General features: G+C 36.5%; 2 protein-coding genes across 2 annotated transcripts in view; one reads left to right on the forward strand and one right to left on the reverse strand.

The window, feature by feature from the left end:
• The window catches only part of LOC119599097, a 9,712-nt gene extending 1,229 nt beyond the window's left edge, over positions 1–8,483 (forward strand). Inside the window, 6 exon segments of the mRNA XM_037948855.1 lie at positions 484–592; positions 1,606–1,776; positions 2,022–2,187; positions 3,888–4,040; positions 4,340–4,414; positions 4,989–8,483. Coding sequence (XP_037804783.1) covers positions 484–592; positions 1,606–1,776; positions 2,022–2,187; positions 3,888–4,040; positions 4,340–4,414; positions 4,989–5,264 — 950 coding nt within the window. The 3' untranslated portion in view covers positions 5,265–8,483.
• Positions 8,484–10,266: 1,783 nt separating this feature from the next.
• LOC119599268 (splicing factor 3A subunit 1-like) lies at positions 10,267–18,554 on the reverse strand. The gene is made up of 5 exons (XM_037948999.1): positions 18,280–18,554; positions 16,608–16,775; positions 16,041–16,228; positions 14,666–14,893; positions 10,267–13,142 (listed from the first exon to the last, which is right to left on the reverse strand). Exons 1-5 carry the CDS (start codon positions 18,356–18,358, stop codon positions 11,406–11,408), a joined length of 2,400 nt encoding a protein of 799 aa, XP_037804927.1. The 5' UTR covers positions 18,359–18,554; the 3' UTR covers positions 10,267–11,405.
• Between the last annotated feature and the right edge of the window lie 1,461 nt (positions 18,555–20,015).

A 20,015-nucleotide genomic window follows, 5' to 3' on the forward strand; every position in this document is an offset into this window, starting at 1 on the left:
GGACACTATCTTGTGCTTTGGAATCTCATCTTGATGCCTTTTGTAACAGGTCCTTGCGCTGGATCATAGGGTACAGTTGGCAAGATGTCAAACCAACAGTTGCACCATGAGGCTGGTACAGGACCTGTTACTTCTACAATCTGCAATTGCCAACTCAGGCTATATGGCCACCTGACTCATTTCCCACAGGATGATCCTGCCCACCAGGTTCTCTCTGTTCAAGAAAACCCTGGGTGTGGGATGACCTAGGAAGTCATGGCTGTTAGACACACACACACACGCACACATGCACACACACGCACACGCACGCGCACACACACACACACACACACACACACACACACACACACACACACACACACACACACACACACACACACACACACACACACACACACACACACACACACACACACAAAAGTAATGCATGTTAGCCATATTTATTATTGTGGCCATCAGCCAATGTTATATTTTCCTTTGCAGGCGAAGAGGAAGCTGTAAAAACAGGATCAGAATTGCTTGAGAAGAAATACATCAAAGGGGTACAAGACAACACCACATCTTTCTCAAATGATGCCAAAGCCATATACAGGTAAGTGTCAGAGAGGCAGTTGATGTTGAAAGGGGATTGCAAGGTGTGTGTGCAAATTTAAATGCAAGTTGCAAGAATTGTAGCCATTTACATATGAATTACACAGTCTTCTTGAGATTATTACTAGCTGCAGTTGTTCTAAGGGATGTAGACTGTTGGAAGAGCATATGGATAAGAATGAATTATTGCAAAGACATAAGTTTGTGAATATGCCTTTTGAATGTTTAACTCAGAGTCGCTGGGAGTGGTAGGTACATACATGCCATGTCCACTGTGAGTTTAATTTATTAATTGTTTTTACACTTAGATGGCTCCACAAGTACATAGTCACCAATCAGCCAGTTACAAGTACTACGTGTCTCACCTTTTCCTTGATTTTCAAAATTATTTTCTGGTATCCAATATTGCTGTTAGTAATGTCAATAACACTATAATAATTGTAATGTCTTCAAAATAACAGGATCGATATTGATAGAAGTGTTTTACCCACAAATTCTAGGAAAGGTGAAATCAGGTGAGGTCACAAGGTCTACCAATTGACTCCTTTGTGGCTAAGCACTTGCAGAGCCTTCTGTGTGGAGAGACATTTCGCAAAACAATACTACCAGTGAACACATTTTCCCAGTGGCTTTGGGTTAATAAATGTTCAATAACTAAGATATCATTAGCTTTTTTTTTTCTTCTTCTTCATCTTTTAATCAGATCATTATCATTCTGGTTTAGATATGTGAATAAAAACTTTACTTGTCTTGCCCTTGAAATAATTCTTTCTCATTCTTTTTTTTCTCTGCAAAGTTATTCCCTACTGAGAATGGAGAGTAGCATGGGAAAATAAAAGAAGGAAAGAGACTAACTTTAATAGATACAAAAGCATGCATTTACAATAATAAAGCACGTAATGCTGTCTTTACTATGACTCTGCTATGAACTAACATGATTAACAAAGGTAGTGATGACTATTATTTAACGCTTCCTTTCTGCTGCCATTTACCTTGAATGTCTCTGCACCTTAGGTTGACAGATGGCCGAGAGTCCACTGCACTTAACGCAGGACCGACACAAAACTGCTTGATTGAGAATGCCAGTGATTTCTCAGAAACACTTAGGAAGTTGATTATTCGTCTCTACAATGACCACATATCAACAAGTGGCAAGGTAAATATAGTGATAATAGGAAAAAGTATGTGCATACACAAATACAAACATCACACCACACCATACCATACCACACCACACCACACTGCACCACACTGCACCACACCACACCACACCATACCACACCCACACACACATGCACACACACACACACACACACACACATACACACACCACAACACACACACATACACAACAACACACACACACACACACATACACACACACACACATACACACACACACATACACACACACCTTCGTCGTTACTAAGCAGAAGCCATACTACAAGGACATAGTCTCGAGAACTGCAACGCGTCCCTGTGGAGAAGCTGGACCAGGATGGCAGGAAAGCCTTCTTCATCAACATCTACAATGCTTTGGTCATCCACTCCACCGTTGAAAATGGGCCTCCGACAAACTGGCTTTCCCGACTGAAGGTAAAGGCCATATCTAACTATATTTTTCTTGTTGGTTCTCCACGAAAACACTTTTTTAACAACTGTATCTTCTCTGGTGTTGCTGTGACAGGTGTTCAGTTCAGAAAGAGAGGGAGAAAGTTTGTAAATGGAATGGGATATTGTGTGTGTGTGTGTTTTCGTTTGTTTGTTCGTTCCTACCTAGTTATTCTTACCCAGTGTTTCAATACAGTAGAAGAGCTAAGCTCAGATGGTCCTGTTTGCATTATTACATTATCTGAAGGTTTGTTCCATGTTTCAGTAGTTCTTGACATCTTTCTCCTCTTTTTACTTTGTTTTTTGCTGTGCCCTCTCATCCTTCTTGTGTTCAAAATTATAAAGTCATCTTTGTCTAACTTCACCCCTCCTGTAATATAGTTGAACATCATTATCATGTCACCTCATTTTCTTCTTTCTTCCAAAGTAGTAAAACCTATTTTCTGTAGTCTTTCTTAGCTCATATCTCTTAGAGTAGGTGCCCTTCTTGTGGCTGTTCTTTGAACTCTTTGTAGTTTATCTATATCCTTTTTTAAGTGTGGACTCCATACCACTGCACCATACTCAAGACTAGGTCTTATGATGGGTGTAATGGCTTTCTAACCATGTCTTCGTCCACATACACGAATGCCCTCTTTATGTTGGCAATCAGCCCTAGCATTTTATGAAACTTGTCATTTTGGTTCCGATAGTAAACTTTTTTTTGCTTGGAGGCCTCTCACCCTCCAAATGAACAAGGTTTTTTTTTCTTCTTCAGTCCTTTTCTGCAGCATTTCTCTATCATCTTTGGTCATAGTTTCTCTTATCCAGATTTTCTTATATTCTTCATGTGTGACCAGGACTTTCTTTATTACATCATTTACCATTTGCTTATTTATGAAGGTCACCTTTAAAAGGGCGTTTCTTTCCCTTTTTGAATAATGCCAATCTCCTGTGAGCTATGGTATTCTGCTCCGAGAATTCAGGATTATGACCTTGAGAATATTGACAATCAATATCTTGTCTTCTCTGTATCGCTTGATTCCATCTTCTGCAACTTCTTCTTCATGGTCCAATATGACTATGTCCTTGTTTACATCAGCCAAATTTGCAGTATTCCTTGCGTGCTGCCCAAGATGTGACTTAAATTCATTTGTGTGTGTGTGTGTGTGTGTGTGTGTGTGTGTGTGTGTGTGTGTGTGTGTGTGTTTGTTTGTTTGTTGTTGTTGTTTGTTTGTGTGTGTGTGTGTGTGTGTGTGTGTGTGTGTGTGTGTGTGTGTGTGTGTGTGTGTGTGTGTGTGTGTGTGTGTGTGTGTGTGTGTGTGTGTGTGTGAGTGATATATATTATATTTATATATATAAATATATTATATGTGTGTGTGTATGTATATATATGTGTATATATATATATATATATATATATATATATATATATATATATATATATATATATATATATATATAGATGTGTATATATAGATAGATAGATAGATAGATAGATAGATAGATATATAGAAATAGATATATAAATATAGATGTATATATGTATATATAGATAGATAGATATTTATAATTTATTTGGATACTATAGATTCTGAACACTTATGTGTATTATTCTCAGGATAGTTTTCTAGACCTTTTATGTATATAAAAAGAAAGCTATGCTAATTATATGTATTATAATCTATTGTATGTGATTATTTTAGTTCTTCGATAAAACATCCTACATCATTGGCGGACACAGTTATAGTCTCAACGAAATTGAAAACGGAGTCCTGAGAGCAAATAAACGTGGTCTGGTCCAGCTTTTCGCACCTTTTGGCAAGAATGACCCTCGTCGAAATATCAGTCTCATTCAGGTAAATTGTTGCTTAGTCTTTACAGCATGACTACTGGTACTGATAATCACAAAATATTGATTGGTCTAGGTTTTTGGGAATTGAAACATAAGAATGTTTTATTATATTGACCTCAAAATGTGAAACATGCTGAATGTGGGAATTTTCATGGTAGTAATATTGAGCATAAATGTTGAGATTTATCAATTTTTTAAATAATATTAGTATTACATACATATTAAATTTCAGATTTAATAATACATATGGTGTGCTATGATTGATACTTGAAATTATGCCTCAAATTTCTTTTATGCTTCCAGGTGGATCCTAGAATTCACTTTGCCCTTAATTGTGGAGCAAAGAGTTGCCCTCCCATAAAAATATTTAGTGGAAAGGTTTGTACAGATATAGCTTTCAGTTATGAGTAAGTCTTGCATGTGAGAAGTATACAATAAACTAAGTCATTCAGGAGTCTACTGTTGTGTAAACATGAAAGCCTTTAACAGAATGCTTTTATGTGCATTTTTTTGTGATTGTTTCTCTGTCATTTGCAATATATTACCTTCTCTTTTCATAAACAGTCTCTTGCAAAGTGTTGCATTATCTAGATAGCAGGAACACTTCTTCATTGCATATTTGATGAAAGAGCTAGCTAGCTGTAGTGTAGAAAGTTATTCTTCTTGAATAAAGTTCACAAACAAAGTCTGATCTTCATCCATAGTTCAGAATCTTTGCAGACAGGCATACTGGCTTGGATGATCCTCTTTTGTAATATGTTTCAATAAAAATAACAAAAAGTATCAATTCCTCAAAGTAATACTTTTTTTATAACTTATCCAGAAGTGCAATTGTAATATCAAGTAATTTTATAGGCCTGTTTTTTAGTTTTTCTAATATTTTTTTTCCTGTTTTTAAATTTAAAGTGGAAAACATGCAATAACAAACTCTTGCAATGATTCAAATCTGCAGAACATCAACGATGAACTACGCATCGCTACAGAAGCCTACTTGGAGTCTGATGAAGCCCTGAAAGTAGAGGAGGACCGAGGTGTTGTCCACCTGTCGTCACTCTTGCGCTGGTACTCCTCCGACTTTGGGGACACCACTGAAGACATCTTAAACTGGGTCCACCGCAATGTGGCTTTCCCGGAAAAGAAGGAAGCTCTCCAGAAGGTGATCGAGTCGAAGAAGTGGAAAGTGCAGTACATCCCTTATGAATGGGGAACAAATGAAAATGATGTCTAAAGAGGGTTGTTGCATAATGGTGCTGTTTGTTGCATTTTGGGTTTGATACCTAATGATAGTTTTCTTGTTTTTGTTGTTGTTTCTGTATTTGTTTGTCTACCTTAGTTTTATTTTTACCCACAAGGTCACCTCTGGCATATACTCACATCTTCTGTTGGTGATATGCTACCTTGTCTTTTTTGTTTTTTACATGTGTAAGAAGGAAAGTTTTCACATACAGATACTTTTTACTCTTGAAATCATTGTATTTGATTCAGTAGTTAATCACAGAGGCAAGTCCTATTGACATTTATCTCACAAATCTTCAATCGTTTGGGTAAATACCAGTGCTATTCATCAAATTATTTTCCATAGGGTTGGTATTGCCTCACTTTGCTCATTCTATAAGCTATGGCAATTGTCAAAATGATATTATCAAGGCCAAATGTAGTTAGGCCTTCGCTTGGAACAAATATATGAAAACACGAATATATGCAGATGCAAGAAGGAAAAAAATAGTAGTAATAAGGAATTGAGAATGTATTAAGCTTGCTTTTTAAGATACTTGTTGTATGTGAAATTATATAAAAGGGAAATGATTGCACACCTCACACTAAAAATAAGCCGCATAAGCACTTTTTCTCCTGAGGCAGATACCATCGTAAAAGCCAAGTAAGTGTGCATGAATTAACTTGAATTATTAGCAGTGGTGTAACCATGGAAGGGAGTGGGACAAGATTTACGATTTGTAAACTTCATATTTAAAGTAGAACAGTTTGCCAATAACTTCTAAAAATCATTATTTAAGCACAAAGGCAAACATTATAGTCATTTGAGGTAAAGTAGAAGCATCAGTGCTCATGTGTAGTGATGCTGATAATACTCAGACTTGATACCTGTAAGATACTTCTGCATGACATTATTTATTGCGATTTTCCATAATCTCATTCACTTACTAGGAGTTTAGCAGTTTTTGTGCTATGATACTTTTTTTTCTTGTTTCCTCCTGATGCATGAGAAGTATTATTATTGGAAATCATCAGCGGAGTGAAACATTAAAAAGAAAATACATGTACTCTTTGCATGTATTGGGGTGCTAAGACTGTGATCTTTTATAGTATTAATGTTGTTTACACATCAAAGCTTCCATCAGATTTTTTTTTCTTTCTTTCCTAATTCATCAGTGATGGTATTGAAAATCTCTCGGTGTCATAGACTCCGGTGATTTCTGGCAACCATCCTGCTGTTGGGAGTGGAAGTCCATTAAATGTAATGGAACTTCCCGCTTGACGTGCTCTAGCTCATCACCATGCATATAGCCATACCCGGCAGATCAAACGAATTGTTATGACAGCAGTAATGGGTTAAGGGCACAGAAGTGGCTTAGTTCATTAAATTTACTGAAAAGAAATTATTGCTGTTTAACTCGGATCTCACTGCTTCGTTCCCATTCATGGATGAGAATCTGAGCATTAGGCTTACTTTTGTGGCCACTCTCCAAGGTTTGTTGTTTGTGGGCCTGGCCCATACTCACATTCATGCCTGGTATTAAGACTGCTTACCTGCTTTTTGCATTATTATTAACTATTTTTCTGTAGATATGTTCTTGTTGTTTTGCCATTTTCTGAGGTCTGTATTTGTCACTTGTTATACTGTATGAAGACGGTGGTAACAGAAAATTTTTGTTGTACAATATCCATATTATCCGTCCAGGTAGTTTACAATATGTAACATGTAATCTTGTGTGTTATTTACATTATATAAAAATATTCTTGTAATGTCTGATATTCAGTGATATAACCTGCACTGGCATTAATGGCAGGCAAGAATTGGTTCCTGTGAATGAACATTATACCATCCCTGGAAATGGCCCTCTCCCTGGCACAGCTCACAGATGGTGCACTCCACCCTCATGGAGCATACCCTCATGAATCAGGCTTTCAGGAATCCCTTCCTGAAAGGCTGCAGAGTCGATCTCCCTCCAAATGCTTTGCACATTCATGATCTGTCCCTTATCCAAATTTTTCTGTGACAAGACATGTCACCTGCCCTTTGGCTAAACTTTTTCATGACAAGACACCCCCCTCACCAGGATCTACCCAGGCTAATGGGTCAAATCAGGTACATTCTTATAGATACTTTTATTGTACGTGAGTGTAAATACTGTATATTATGACAGTGACTCACAGCACTCATCCGTCCCATCCTCTCCGCAGATCTTGTGAGGATTTTCCGGTTTTTTATATACTTGCATGTTTTTTTATAGAAATAGGTTTAGGTGATTTCTTTTTCCCTCTTATATTAACTGAGCCGCCTGGTGAAAGCTTTTGTTTCTGCATGCATTATTGCTTATGCATTTTAAATATTTATTATGTAATTAAAATAGGTTTATCTTTGTGGATGAATAATTTTTTAAAATGTAATAATAATCAGCTTTTGTCACAATCAGTGCAGTTATAATATTACATATTTTCTGAGAAAGTTAGGAACCACAAAGTGCACCATATTTCTTTCCCAGTAGTTGACCAAATAGCTTAGGAAAATAACATTTTGCTGCAATTGTTCTTCTGGCCACAGATTATAATGCACACGTATAAATGATGTTAGAGAGCTGCTTAGAAATTCCATGAAAGTCTTAACAGCATATTAATAAAATGTGAATCTATTTGGTTTTCAAAATGCATAGTTATGCACAAAGCCACCATAGAGAGCTGGTAATGAAGTTCCTGTATGATTTTTTTTCATTGCAGCACACCATTTGATTTTTTACTTTAAAATTTTCATTCTATTACATCTAACTGCAATTCATGTATATAAATTCTTTGCACATTCTGCTTATTAGTCTAGAAACTGGAGATATACCACTATGAACACAAATACAAACGAAGGTATGTGCACTCAAAGACAAAAGGAAACACAACTGCACTAAAAATTGAGAATGAGCACATATCAAACTCACCAGCACTTCCTCATCAGACAGGTCGGTTAAGTTTATATATTTTGATCATCTGATGAACAGCTCTTGATGAGTACAGATCGTTTCGTTCATTTTTTATTTTTATTGTGGCTGGTTCCATTTATATGCTAATATCAAGGCATAGGGCAATTCTTATATTAACCCCTTCCCAACAGGTAGTATTCATAGTGGCCCGGGTCCCGCTGCCAGGGGCTCATATCGTCACCCTAGCATGCGCGACCGCTCATGCCCAATACCAGCATCCCTTGCCTTTTCTTCGTAATACTAAGAACCTATATTGTATTTTCAGTATTATTATTTTCTAAGGTCTCTATTTGCCATATTTCCTGATGAATCAAGAATGTAGGATATTTTTGTTACATAGACTCCATAGTTGATCATTATTCGCTCTAAAGTCTGAATAAAATAAGCAGTGTGTGGTATCATGGAGTTGAAACCGTAGGTTTTGTTGTATTTTCTTTTGCATTTTTTTTTTTTTTTTTTTTTATAAGATAAACTTTAGTTTCAACAGGTTTATATTATCACTTCCATATAGATATAATTTTATGTTCAGTGTTTTTATGAATATAATTTTTTTTTTTTTTTTTTTTAATGAAAAAATACATATTGGTATTTTCACGTGGTTTTACATCATCACTTCGTGAATACTATATAATATCTCTGGCCAATGTAGTCGATCACCAATGTAATTTTTTAGACACTAACCTCGGAAGCCCGAGAAGCCTTTATGAAATGCATAGTATAGGAAAAATGAGAAAAAGTGTTAAAAACTACTCAATCACATTTTCAGTAGCAAAAAAATAATATTTTGCCATAATTGTAAAAAAAAAAAAAAACATGGCATGGCCATACATACACCATGGCATGTATGTACATGACACCAGCAGATAGTCCAGGCATGCAATGGCATGTATGTACATGCCACCCGTTGGCAAAGGGTTAAAACAGATGCCTATTTTTCAGCTGATACTGAAATCAATACTCCTTTTCTATCCTGTGGCCAATATTTTACTTTCCAAGTGTACATTTGTTTATGATATTTTATTTGTAACTAAAAAGTATAAAGCTCTTTAGTGTAATGAAGAAATTGGGGAAGTTAAAGATACAAAATTTGTGGATGAAATTAAGGGTTCATCTGATTCACTGATTGCTGAGCAGAGTATCAATGATGTTTGCAACTTTTGGGAATAACATATCAACAATGTGCCTATGTCAAGGAGAGCTTGACTTTACCCTGACTTATGTATAACAAAAATAGAAAAATTTCAAAATGGTCATAGTTTCACCTTAATGATGTTGATACTAGTTCAGATCCAAACACAAAAAAGTCTGCCCATATTTATACCATTACTATCAACACATTTTTATTAAAAGCCCAAGGAAAATTAAAACAATTCCGTAAGCACATATCTTGAAATAATAATAGTAGTAATGATAAAATTTATACTAGTCATAAAGCAAGATGACCAGAAATTGAATAAGCTATGAAAATTTTAATGAATATATTTACAAAAATGAGGAAACTCGGTGTTTATCTTTTTAAAGTTACGTCTTTTTTTTAGTCATAGGTAATATCTTGTATTCTTTATTCAAAGTCTATGATAATGTTAAATGCCTTTTAATTTTCATAAATTGTAATATGTATCATTTTCTGCGATTTAGAAAAAAAAAAGTCAATCCAGTATGACCAAGGAGATTATAAAAGAAATTGCTGTATATATTATATTTTTGTATCTTCCAAAGAAGTGGTTTTCTGTACAATTTTAATTTTTGTGTGCACATTTTTACTTTAATGAAATGTTAAAAGCAATTGCTATGAAAAATTGTCATCTTTTACTGATAAACATACCGTGATATGACAGTTTCTTTAAAACAAATTGACAATCAAGCACTATGCAGTCTTTGTATTTTCATTTTCTTTCTTGTTACTTGATTCAGTTATCAGCCACGTTCTCACAAACTCAAGTGCTCTTAACTATATGCTTATTCCTAAATGCACAAGTATATGCATAAGTATATAAATGCACACAAAAACATGTATGATAGCAATTTTTGAAAGTTCATTCTACTGGGTCTTACTATTGAGTGAACTGCCATGGAATTTAGTTTTTCCATCCATAATTGTTGTACTATTTTTTTTTTTTAAGATCTAATCCTAAAAACATTTTTTAATTTTGCGTGAAATTTTCTTTTATTATTTTGTAACAAAATTTTTGGAAAGTCAGTTGAACATACCACAAAAAATCCATGACGGTTTTTATTCATTATTAAACCTGTTCCCTCCACTGATACTCTATGCAAAATGTATGTACCTTACCATCCTAGAGGGTACAAGCAAACACCTGTAAGATATTGTAATATCACCATGCAGGCACTTTTACTGCGGTCTTGTTATGGTTATTTCAATACCTCATATTTGGTAAGATACTTTTATTTATTTATTATGTGAACAATTTAGCATTTTTCACTCCAGTACTCAATATGTATCATTTAACAGTTAAATGTCAAATATGTAATTTATATATCTTACATTTACTGCAACTCTTGCTTAATAAAAATGCAGCATTATGTATTAGTTTTAATGTAATTTCTGTCCCAAAATAATTTACTAAACAGGCTTATTTTTATGCAACTTTCCTAATGACAAATATGCCATCACTTTCTGTCAAAGACACACAAAACACTTTTTTTTGCCCCAATGACAGGAAATTTCACATTCAAAACAAACCATTTTCTAAAATCAGACATTAATTTTTCACATCTCAACCTAGTGTGGGTATATTATAACAACTAACAGAGTGTGGTCTCACATATAATCATGTGTAGTGGTATTATCAAGCAAAGCTCCCATGATTACATGTAAAAAAAAAAAGGGAGATGAAACAGTGTCATATAAACAGGATATACAACTGAAGTAACTTACAGTAAACCTACACTACTGAAAAAGTGTGAGCACTGTGATCTTTTCTATCCAAAAGTGTGATCAATCATCATTCATAATTACCCAATACACGCAAATACCAATGCACAATAACACATTCATACTGACTTACCTAGTCGTTCAACTGCTCACAACTAAACACTCGTACATCTACACAGTCATCCAATACTGAACATTAAGAAAGAAACAATCTGACAGACACACCCGTGCATAAAAATCGCATGACTCCATTAAGTTTGTTATATTACTTCTTACGTCCACCTCGTTCTTTCAACTGCAGCTGGATTACAGTTCCATGACCCACATTGTAGAAGGCCAAACTCTGAGAATCCTTAAAGAACAAACCATCCCTTGCAAGCTTCTGCTTACCAGGAGGCAATCCAATCATATCATGCAGCTTAGCTTTCACTACAGATACTGGGTCAGTGAGAGGAAGGCTCAGGGTAAGAGTCTGACCATCAAGCCGCCACTCTGGCTTATCTGCAACCACAGGTACTGCCACCTGGAACTTAACTGGGCCAGGGAAGCGACGTGCCCATTCACCCTCTGGCACAAGGCTTTCTTCTGTGCGTGCTCGCTTGGCAGAAGGACCCTCATCGTCATCCTTCTCAGGTCCTCCACCCATACCACCCATGGGAGGAGCTCCAACACCTGGCTGAGGTCCAGTTGGAGGTGCTGGTTGGGTTTGTTGGCCCATGAATCCAGTCACAGGAGTGCCAGGTCCTGGCATGAAACCTCCAGGTCGAGGAGCCATCATGACAGGTGGTCGTGGCACCACCATGACACCACCACCAGGTGGCATCATGGGAGCCATTGGAGGCAATGGCCCTCCTAGATTCACAGTCATCATTGACTGTGATGGAGTGACAACTGGCTTTGGTGGTGGTGGTGCTGGAGCTGGTTGAGGAATGGACTTGGGAGGAGGAGGTGGAGGCTGAGGCTTTGGTGGAGCAGGCTGAGGTTTGGGTGGTGGAGGAGCAGGACGTGATGATTGGGTTGTACCAACCGATGATGGTACTTTTGGCTGAGGACCAATCTTCTCTTTCTCTTGGTCAGGAAGTAGACCTTTGACCTTGTGAATCTGGTGGATTTGCTCATTGATAGAAATATTTGCTCTGGCAGCTCTTGTTGCAGCTTCCATAGATCCAGTATGACCATCCCATGTCACTTTCTCTTCCCTCTTTTCTTCCTCTCCTATCTTCTTACCAATGCCTGTTTCTTCATCACCAGCACCGAAAATATCAGTACGACGCTCGGCCAGCAATTTCAGAGATGAGCGAATAGAATCTCCAGTAGCAAACACTGTATCCTGATTGGAACGCTCGGCCAACTGACGGTCACGGTCCTCCAGCCAACGTGGGTCCAACATGTTAATGCGCAAATGTTGACCCACCTTATCAGGTGCAATCCTCTCACCAGTGATCGGTGACACCAGGTACTGGTCTGAAGAAGAAGTGGTTGCAGCATTACGTTGTTGCTGCCTTGGATTGTAGTCCCTAACCACCACCTGCCCAGGAACAGGTGGTGCAGGAGCTGGCTGGGGTGGTTCTCTAGGTAGAGGAGGCTGAGGCATCTTGACCTCTTGATGAGTCTGCTGCTGTGGTGGAGGCGTTTCATCATCTGATTCCTCCTCTTCACTGCTCTCTTCGTCCATGTCTTGCACCTGAGTATCATCATGATCACCAGGGGCTCCTTGCTCTTCCTCGGGTTCCTCCTCATCGTCACTGCCCAGAACCATGTCTGTGTCTGGATTAACACCCTCCTCCAGACGCTCCTGTAAGAGAACTCGCCGCCCCACCTCTGCAGCTGTTGTGGGTGGGGGGAAGCTGCCAACTTCCCATGGCTGGTAGTCAATGGTCTCCACAACAGAGAAGTCATGCCAGTCAATAGCAGCATACTCTAGTCTCTCCCGTTCTGCATCTTCCTCCTCACGTTTTCTTACAGCTGCCTGGTGACGTTCCCAATCCACTCGTTGGTTAACCTGTAATCATGTAATCATCTGAGTTTTCTTTATTTAATTTAAAAGGTGTAATATAATGAAACCATGTTAATTTTTTTTGCAGAATTGACTGGCTTCTTTTTAACTTGTTCTTTTTCATTAATACTATATTTTCACTTTCATGTACATAACAGAAAATGAAAATTATAAAAACACAATCTAATCCATTTAACCTCAAAACAATTCAAAAACATATGAATTCACTGGATCCAGATTACATGACCCAAAATACGGAAATTATGTTCACTTGATTGGAACCACTGATGGGAACGCAGCTTGTAAGGGAGAACACTCGTGTCCCATGACTAGACTCTATGCTTCCCCTCTGCAATGTTATTTTCTCTTTTTCTACATAAGTGTTTTTAGCTTTCTTGCCATTTTCCAATATCTATATTTGTCACCTGATTTGCTTTATCCAAATGCTAATAGACTGTTTTCCTTGTACAGACTCAATTTTCTGTAATACAGCCTGCGCTGCTGGTCACATCAGCCGGGGATAGGATCCTGAGCATAAAAATAGCATCCTCCCTGGAGCGGGCACTCTTTCAGTCATTGGCTCACAGACAGTTCATTCCACCCTCCTTTATTGATCAAAATAATGCAAAAGCCCCTTCATAAATGCCAAATGAGTCTAATCACCCTCCATGCATCACCCTGGCCTACAGCCATATTTAGCTAAATTTTTTAATGACATGATGGTCATGTCATCTGGATCGTAGGGGTCAATGAAGTGGGGGTTATAAATGTTGCAATTACTAATAGAAACACTGAAATTTAAATTAATTTGCAAGACATTACACACACTTTACTGCTTTAACCCCTGCCATGTGAATGATGTGACCATCATGTCATGAAGAATTTGGCTTAAGGGGCAGGTGACGTGATCATGCCATCATGGGAAAATCTGGCTGCGGGCCCGGTGACATGAGCTTGCTGGCATGAGTGTTTCGGCTGAAGGCAGGAGTGACAGGAGAGACTCGCCATGAGTACACAAACATCTTGGGAGGGTGAATAAACTATGTAATGTAATGTCCATGAGCCATGACTAGAAGATCACCAGCTCCATGAGGATCCCATTTCCTTGCTCAGCTTCATATTCCTGTTACGAATGTTATGAAAAAATATAAAAAATGACAAATAACAAAATGTTAAATATTTAAATTTTTATTGCACTGAGTTGTATATTACCTAGAGAGATGATATGGAGACTATGCAGAGAAAACAGTATTACCATCTGGATAATACAAATCAAATGACAAATATGGACACTGGAAAATGGCAAAAAAGCTAAAGATGTTTTTGCATAAAAAGAGAAAACATTGCAAATAGGAGGCATAGAGTCCTGTCACCACACGAGTGTTCATGTGCGTCCAGCCTGCAAGCCACACACCAGTAGAGCATTCACATAAGCATATTGGTCAAGTGATTGCCATGAAGTAATCAGATCTAAGGGATTAATATGTATAACAACAAAGCATACCTGGGTGGCAAGCTTGCTATCTTACCTGTTTCATAACAGCTTTATAGCTCTGGGCCTCTTCTGTCAGACGTTTCATCAGGTCTTTGGGTGGGATGAGAACCTTTGTGTACTGCTCTAGCAGCCTGGTGAAGTACTGAAAGAGAGAGTGTTGTGGACGGAGGAAATCAAACTGGTTGTTCCTCTGTTCACGGTTCATCAGCGTTGTCAAAAACTGACGACCATTTCGAGCCACGAACTGAGCAGTCAGCCGCACCTGCAAGGCAAAAATTCTGAATTTAAAAGAGGCTTATCAACTCTTGGAAAAGCATCTTCAAGTAACAAAAGTTTTTTTAAATAAAATCTATATTATGAATAATCAGTGTTTTTTGGTGTACTCTCCCAGAAGAGGGTGTAATGGATAACTGATATATATGTGTGTGTGTGTGTGTGTGTGTGTGTGTGTGTGTGTGTGTGTGTGTGTGTGTGTGTGTGTGTGTGTGTGTGTGTGTGTGTGTGTGTGTGTGTGTGTGTGTGTCTACAACACATACATACATACATACATACATACATACATACATACATACATAGCGATGATCTACTCTTAATCATTTTAGAATAAGGTATCCTGTTGATTGATAAGCAATAAGCTTTACCTGATTCATATAGCTAAATTAGATTGAGAAGTTGGTTTCACCCACTGCCCAAGAGGAGTGCTTGTATACATGATTGCCCACTGTGATTTTGTTGCATTAATTTTTGTTTACACACAGATGACTCAAAATGGTTTGATCACCTAGGAGTAAAGCAATAGGTCTTCCTGATTTCATCACTTACCACATCATTTGAATTATGCAAGGAGTTTCTTATTATTACTATTATTACTGTCAGTATTGTTATAATGATTTTCATGTTGATGATTTTCGTGATGACAATGATAAACTTCAGTAATGAAAATGAAAGTAATAGAAAATATCTTGATTCCAAAAATTCAGGGCATGGGGTAAGCAGGTGCATCAGGCAATTGATTATTTGGTAACAAAGTGCTTGTGAAGCCATCTATGTGTAAATAAAAGCAATAAAACTAAACAACAGGGGAACTGCATGTACCCAACTTAAATGGTTTAAAAATAACAAAACAAATCTACATTCACCTCAAATTTACTAACTCATATGAACCTTGAATTTACTGATAACAATGTACTAGGTTAAGAAATCGGTACATGTTGCTTCAAATACAGTAAGGAATAGTAGGGGCTTCCCATTCAAGAATCCCTTGCATTTCGGTTTTGCAATAACTTAGAGAATTTTAAAAAGTGCAAAATGAAGGTTGGAAAGGAAAGAGCATGAGGAGCAGAACTGGCAGAAAAATAATATAGAGAATGTCCCTTGATTGTTCGCACACTATTAATTGGGACACTTACCACATCCAAATCAAACGCTGAAATTGATGGTGGGTCTGCGATGAACTCGTAGTCTGGTGGCGGTTCCTTGGGTGCTGTGGCTTCCAACACAGCCGATCGCAACAACTCCTGCTGCTTCTGCTGCTGGGCTTGGGACACCGACTGCTGAGGGGGTCGTAGCCCAGGGACAGCGGAAGGTTCTTTTTCCCCTGTAGACAAGACAAGTCAGTTTATGAATATTTCCATGTAGTCTGATCAGGGAATCAAGACCTGACTTGTATTCATATATTATCATAATCAAGTACCTGAAGTACCAATAAATTATCAAAATTCTTAAAGAATAATTCCTAAATTCACCTATACTTACATCTTTCCTATCTCAAAAGCTGTGTAATATTTTATCACAATAAAATTCTTACTCCCAATAAAACAGTACAAAATTAATGGAAAATAAACCTCTTTATCTTTTGTCTGCAGTAACTAAATAGTGTTACATCATTCCCCAAATACATTAATTGATGTGTTACATCATTCCCCAAATACATTAATTGATGTCTCACTGAAGAGCTGGAAAGGAAGAGAAATTACCTGTCTTGCCAGTGCGACACTCGTTGACCTTGTGCTGGTAGTAGGCATGATAGGGATCGCCAGGATTGAGGAAATTGAACTTGGGGTTGTTCTGTTCATGCTGGCGGATACGAGCCTCAAACTCTGGGCCATTACGTGCCACGAAGTTTGCAGTCTTATCAACGATGTCTGAGGTCAAGAGTTGAGGAAAAACTTGCTGGCAAAAAGACTTTAGTTTATACAATTCGCAACTGAAAATAACTGATAATAAAAGTTTTCAGACTATTTTTTGGTTCTATTTTCTAACTGCTCTTCCCACTTTCCACAACATGCCATAGCATGCCTGACTGTCATGGATGTCTAGCACACTTGGGTGTCCTTGCACTGACTTAGAAGCTACAGATTTTAAAAGTAGGCTAAAGTCACTTTTAATGCATGAAACTCCTGTCAGCATTGGGATAATGAATTTCTCACTAAATAATCATATCACACAATTTTTTCTACCATATTTCTTTTTCTCTATGTCTAATTAACTATTTTTAAATGTCTGCATACATATAACCAATAATATAAATACAGATATACAAAAAATTAATATACATTACACCTCGGTTTTGGAAACCCCCTTTAATAGATATCAGAAGCAACAGACAGATAAAATCTGGAGCAGTTTATCTCACATGCTGCAGAAAGAGTTGTGGTAACACTTAACAGGCCACTGCTTTGCAAACTGACCACTAGTTGGCAGGGACATCACTTTGTTTACATCAAAGTAACCACATGTGTAACTTATTGTTACATGGTTTATCTCTCTCTCTTTCTCTCTCCTAGGGTAGAACCACATTATATAGCGAAACAACAAACTTTTCTTCACTTCCATCTATGGTCAGAATTGTTTGACACAATACTTAAAATGAAACATTTATCAGCGTATTTGTCATGGAATGACGTCACAAAACCTGTCAAATCTACTGGAGGCAAAAACACACATACAAGGTTATTGTACAGAATAGCATAGCTAGTTATTGAAACACAATAAAGAATTATAACAAAAAATTAAAAAATGCATTAAATTCAAGAATTTGGAAAAACAGACTGTAATTTTTAAAAAATCATTTTCACGAAAGCCTAGTATTACATGAGCTACTTGACAGATCACAATATTGAATTACACAGTCACATTTTTTTTGATCCTCAAAGGTAAACATGTTTGGGACTTAGAAAATGATGGTTTGATCTTCTCTCTTCTCTGCCATGTATCTCCTTTATTTGTGATTTGTGCACCCTCTGCCATGGATAAGTGTCTTAGTTCTTGTCAAGGTAACCACTCCATACACTTTTTTTTTTATGTAATCCTGATTGTCATACATATTTTTTTTCCGGTACTCCAACATTTGGGTACATGCAAATAACCCATTGAGGAAATATACAAAAAAAATTCTGGTTTTGGAACTTCGTCTGTGGAGAATTCATCAACAAACACCAATCCTTCTTTTCTGGTGTTAGGCGTCATTTCCAACAATACCGAAAAAAATGTAAATTTACCCCCATCAACCGGTACTGAAATCCCCGACCATTTGTTCAAACCAATGCCACCTCCGAGTTGATGTCAGAATCTCCCTACCAACTCACCCTCAGTCGACACCTGCTGGAGAAAAGAATCCCAGACGCCGAATGGTAAAGAAAAGGATACTTCTCACTTCCGGCGGCGGGTAAATGAAGCCGACCACGATCTTCTTCTCCTCGACAGGAGGTCCTTCCACGGGCGGCATTTTGGAAACCTTTTTTCCCTTCTCTACAAGGAATAAAAGACCTTCCTCCTCTCTTTCCTCAGATTGGCAGAAGGTTTTAGACTTCAGCGGGGAAGTCTAATACCCTAGAGAACGGCAAGAACGGCTAATTAATAACGAGAGGACATTTTGGGTGGCGAAGCGTAACTCACGAATGTAAACAACGTCACGAGAGTTACTACTACGGACCTATACATTTTTCGGGAGTGGGTAAATTTTCTCTTTAAGAACTGCATGATTTGGCTTAAGTAATGGTATTTGGGTAATTTATTATTCTCATATTTCAATATTTTATTATGCTCATAAATGAAGTGTGATTTTTCTCTTCGCGTTTTGGCTGAAGTGCCAGTATTTGGGTATTTTGTCATTCTCATATCTGGGTATTTTATCATTCTCTTAAGAAGTGTGATTTTGTTTTCTCTTCCCCTTTTGGCTCAAGTACCGGTATTTAGGTATTTTATTATTCTCATAAATATATTAGGTGAAAACTTTTGGACACGTTGTTAGTAAAATATCATGCTCTTTACATAATTTTTTTTCGGGATTGTGTAATTTTTCTCTTTATGATTTCACGTTTTGGCTTCAGTACCGAAATTTAGGTATTCTATTATTCTCACAAATATATTAGGTGAAAATATTTGGATGCGTTATTAATAAAATATTATGTTTTTTTACACAGAAAACCTTGAAAAACAGAGAGTGTGGAATGCAACGATACACCCTTCTGATATTCAGGAGTAGAGAAGAAATTATGAAAACTTTTCTTTTAATTGACAATACTTTAAATCCTACATGACATTAATCTGTAAAATATCCATTCATATTTGACATGCTAGAATGAAGTATATCATTCTTTTTCTTTCCATCCGCCGAAAAACGTTTTTGAAAGGACCATGAGTGTAAAAAAAATCAGAACAAATATAATAAAGATGAATAATAATATAGGGCGGTGAATGTCCATGATAATGAAAATAATGACTGATAACAATGATAATAATAACTATAAAAATAATAGTAATACTAAATAATGCTAATGATAATAATATCAACAATAATGATAATAAGATCATTAATAATAATAATGCTAATGATAATAATAATAATAATAATAATAATAATAATAATAATAATGATAATAATTAAAAAAAAAAATAATAATAATGATAATAATAATAATAAGATGAAGAAGAAGAAGAAAAAGAAGAATAAGAATTATAATAATAATAATAATCATAATAACAATGAAGATAATGATATTGAGAATATTAATAGCAATGGTAATAATAACATTAAACGATAACAATAATACTTGGAGTAATAATGTTGATGAACGTAATAAAAACCATGATAACTAAACTAATAAGGGTATTAATAATAGTAATAAAAATCGATAATAATGATGATAGCAGTAATGAAAATATATCATAGTAATAATAGTAATGATAACAATAGTAGCAATAACTATAATAGTAATAATAATGTTAATAAAGATAACAATAATGATGGCAGTTATAATGCTGATGATAATGATAATACTATTAATAGTAATGATAATTATAATAATGATATTGATAATAATAATGAAATTATGATATCAATAATGATAATGATAATGATATCAGTAGTGATAATGATAGAC

Source organism: Penaeus monodon, chromosome 42 (assembly GCF_015228065.2).
Source record: "Penaeus monodon isolate SGIC_2016 chromosome 42, NSTDA_Pmon_1, whole genome shotgun sequence".
Classification (NCBI taxonomy): domain Eukaryota; kingdom Metazoa; phylum Arthropoda; class Malacostraca; order Decapoda; family Penaeidae; genus Penaeus; species Penaeus monodon.

Excerpts from the sequence above, each read along its gene's own strand:
- LOC119599268 (XM_037948999.1), bottom strand. The coding sequence starts at position 18,358 with ATGCCGCCCGTGGAAGGACCTCCTGTCGAGGAGAAGAAGATCGTGGTC. Across the intron at positions 16,776-18,279 it reads CCCGCCGCCGGAAGTGAGAA|ACATCGTTGATAAGACTGCA; the intron begins GTATCCTTTTCT and ends TCTTGACCTCAG. Across the intron at positions 14,894-16,040 it reads CAGCGTTTGATTTGGATGTG|GTGCGGCTGACTGCTCAGTT; the intron begins GTAAGTGTCCCA and ends TTTGCCTTGCAG.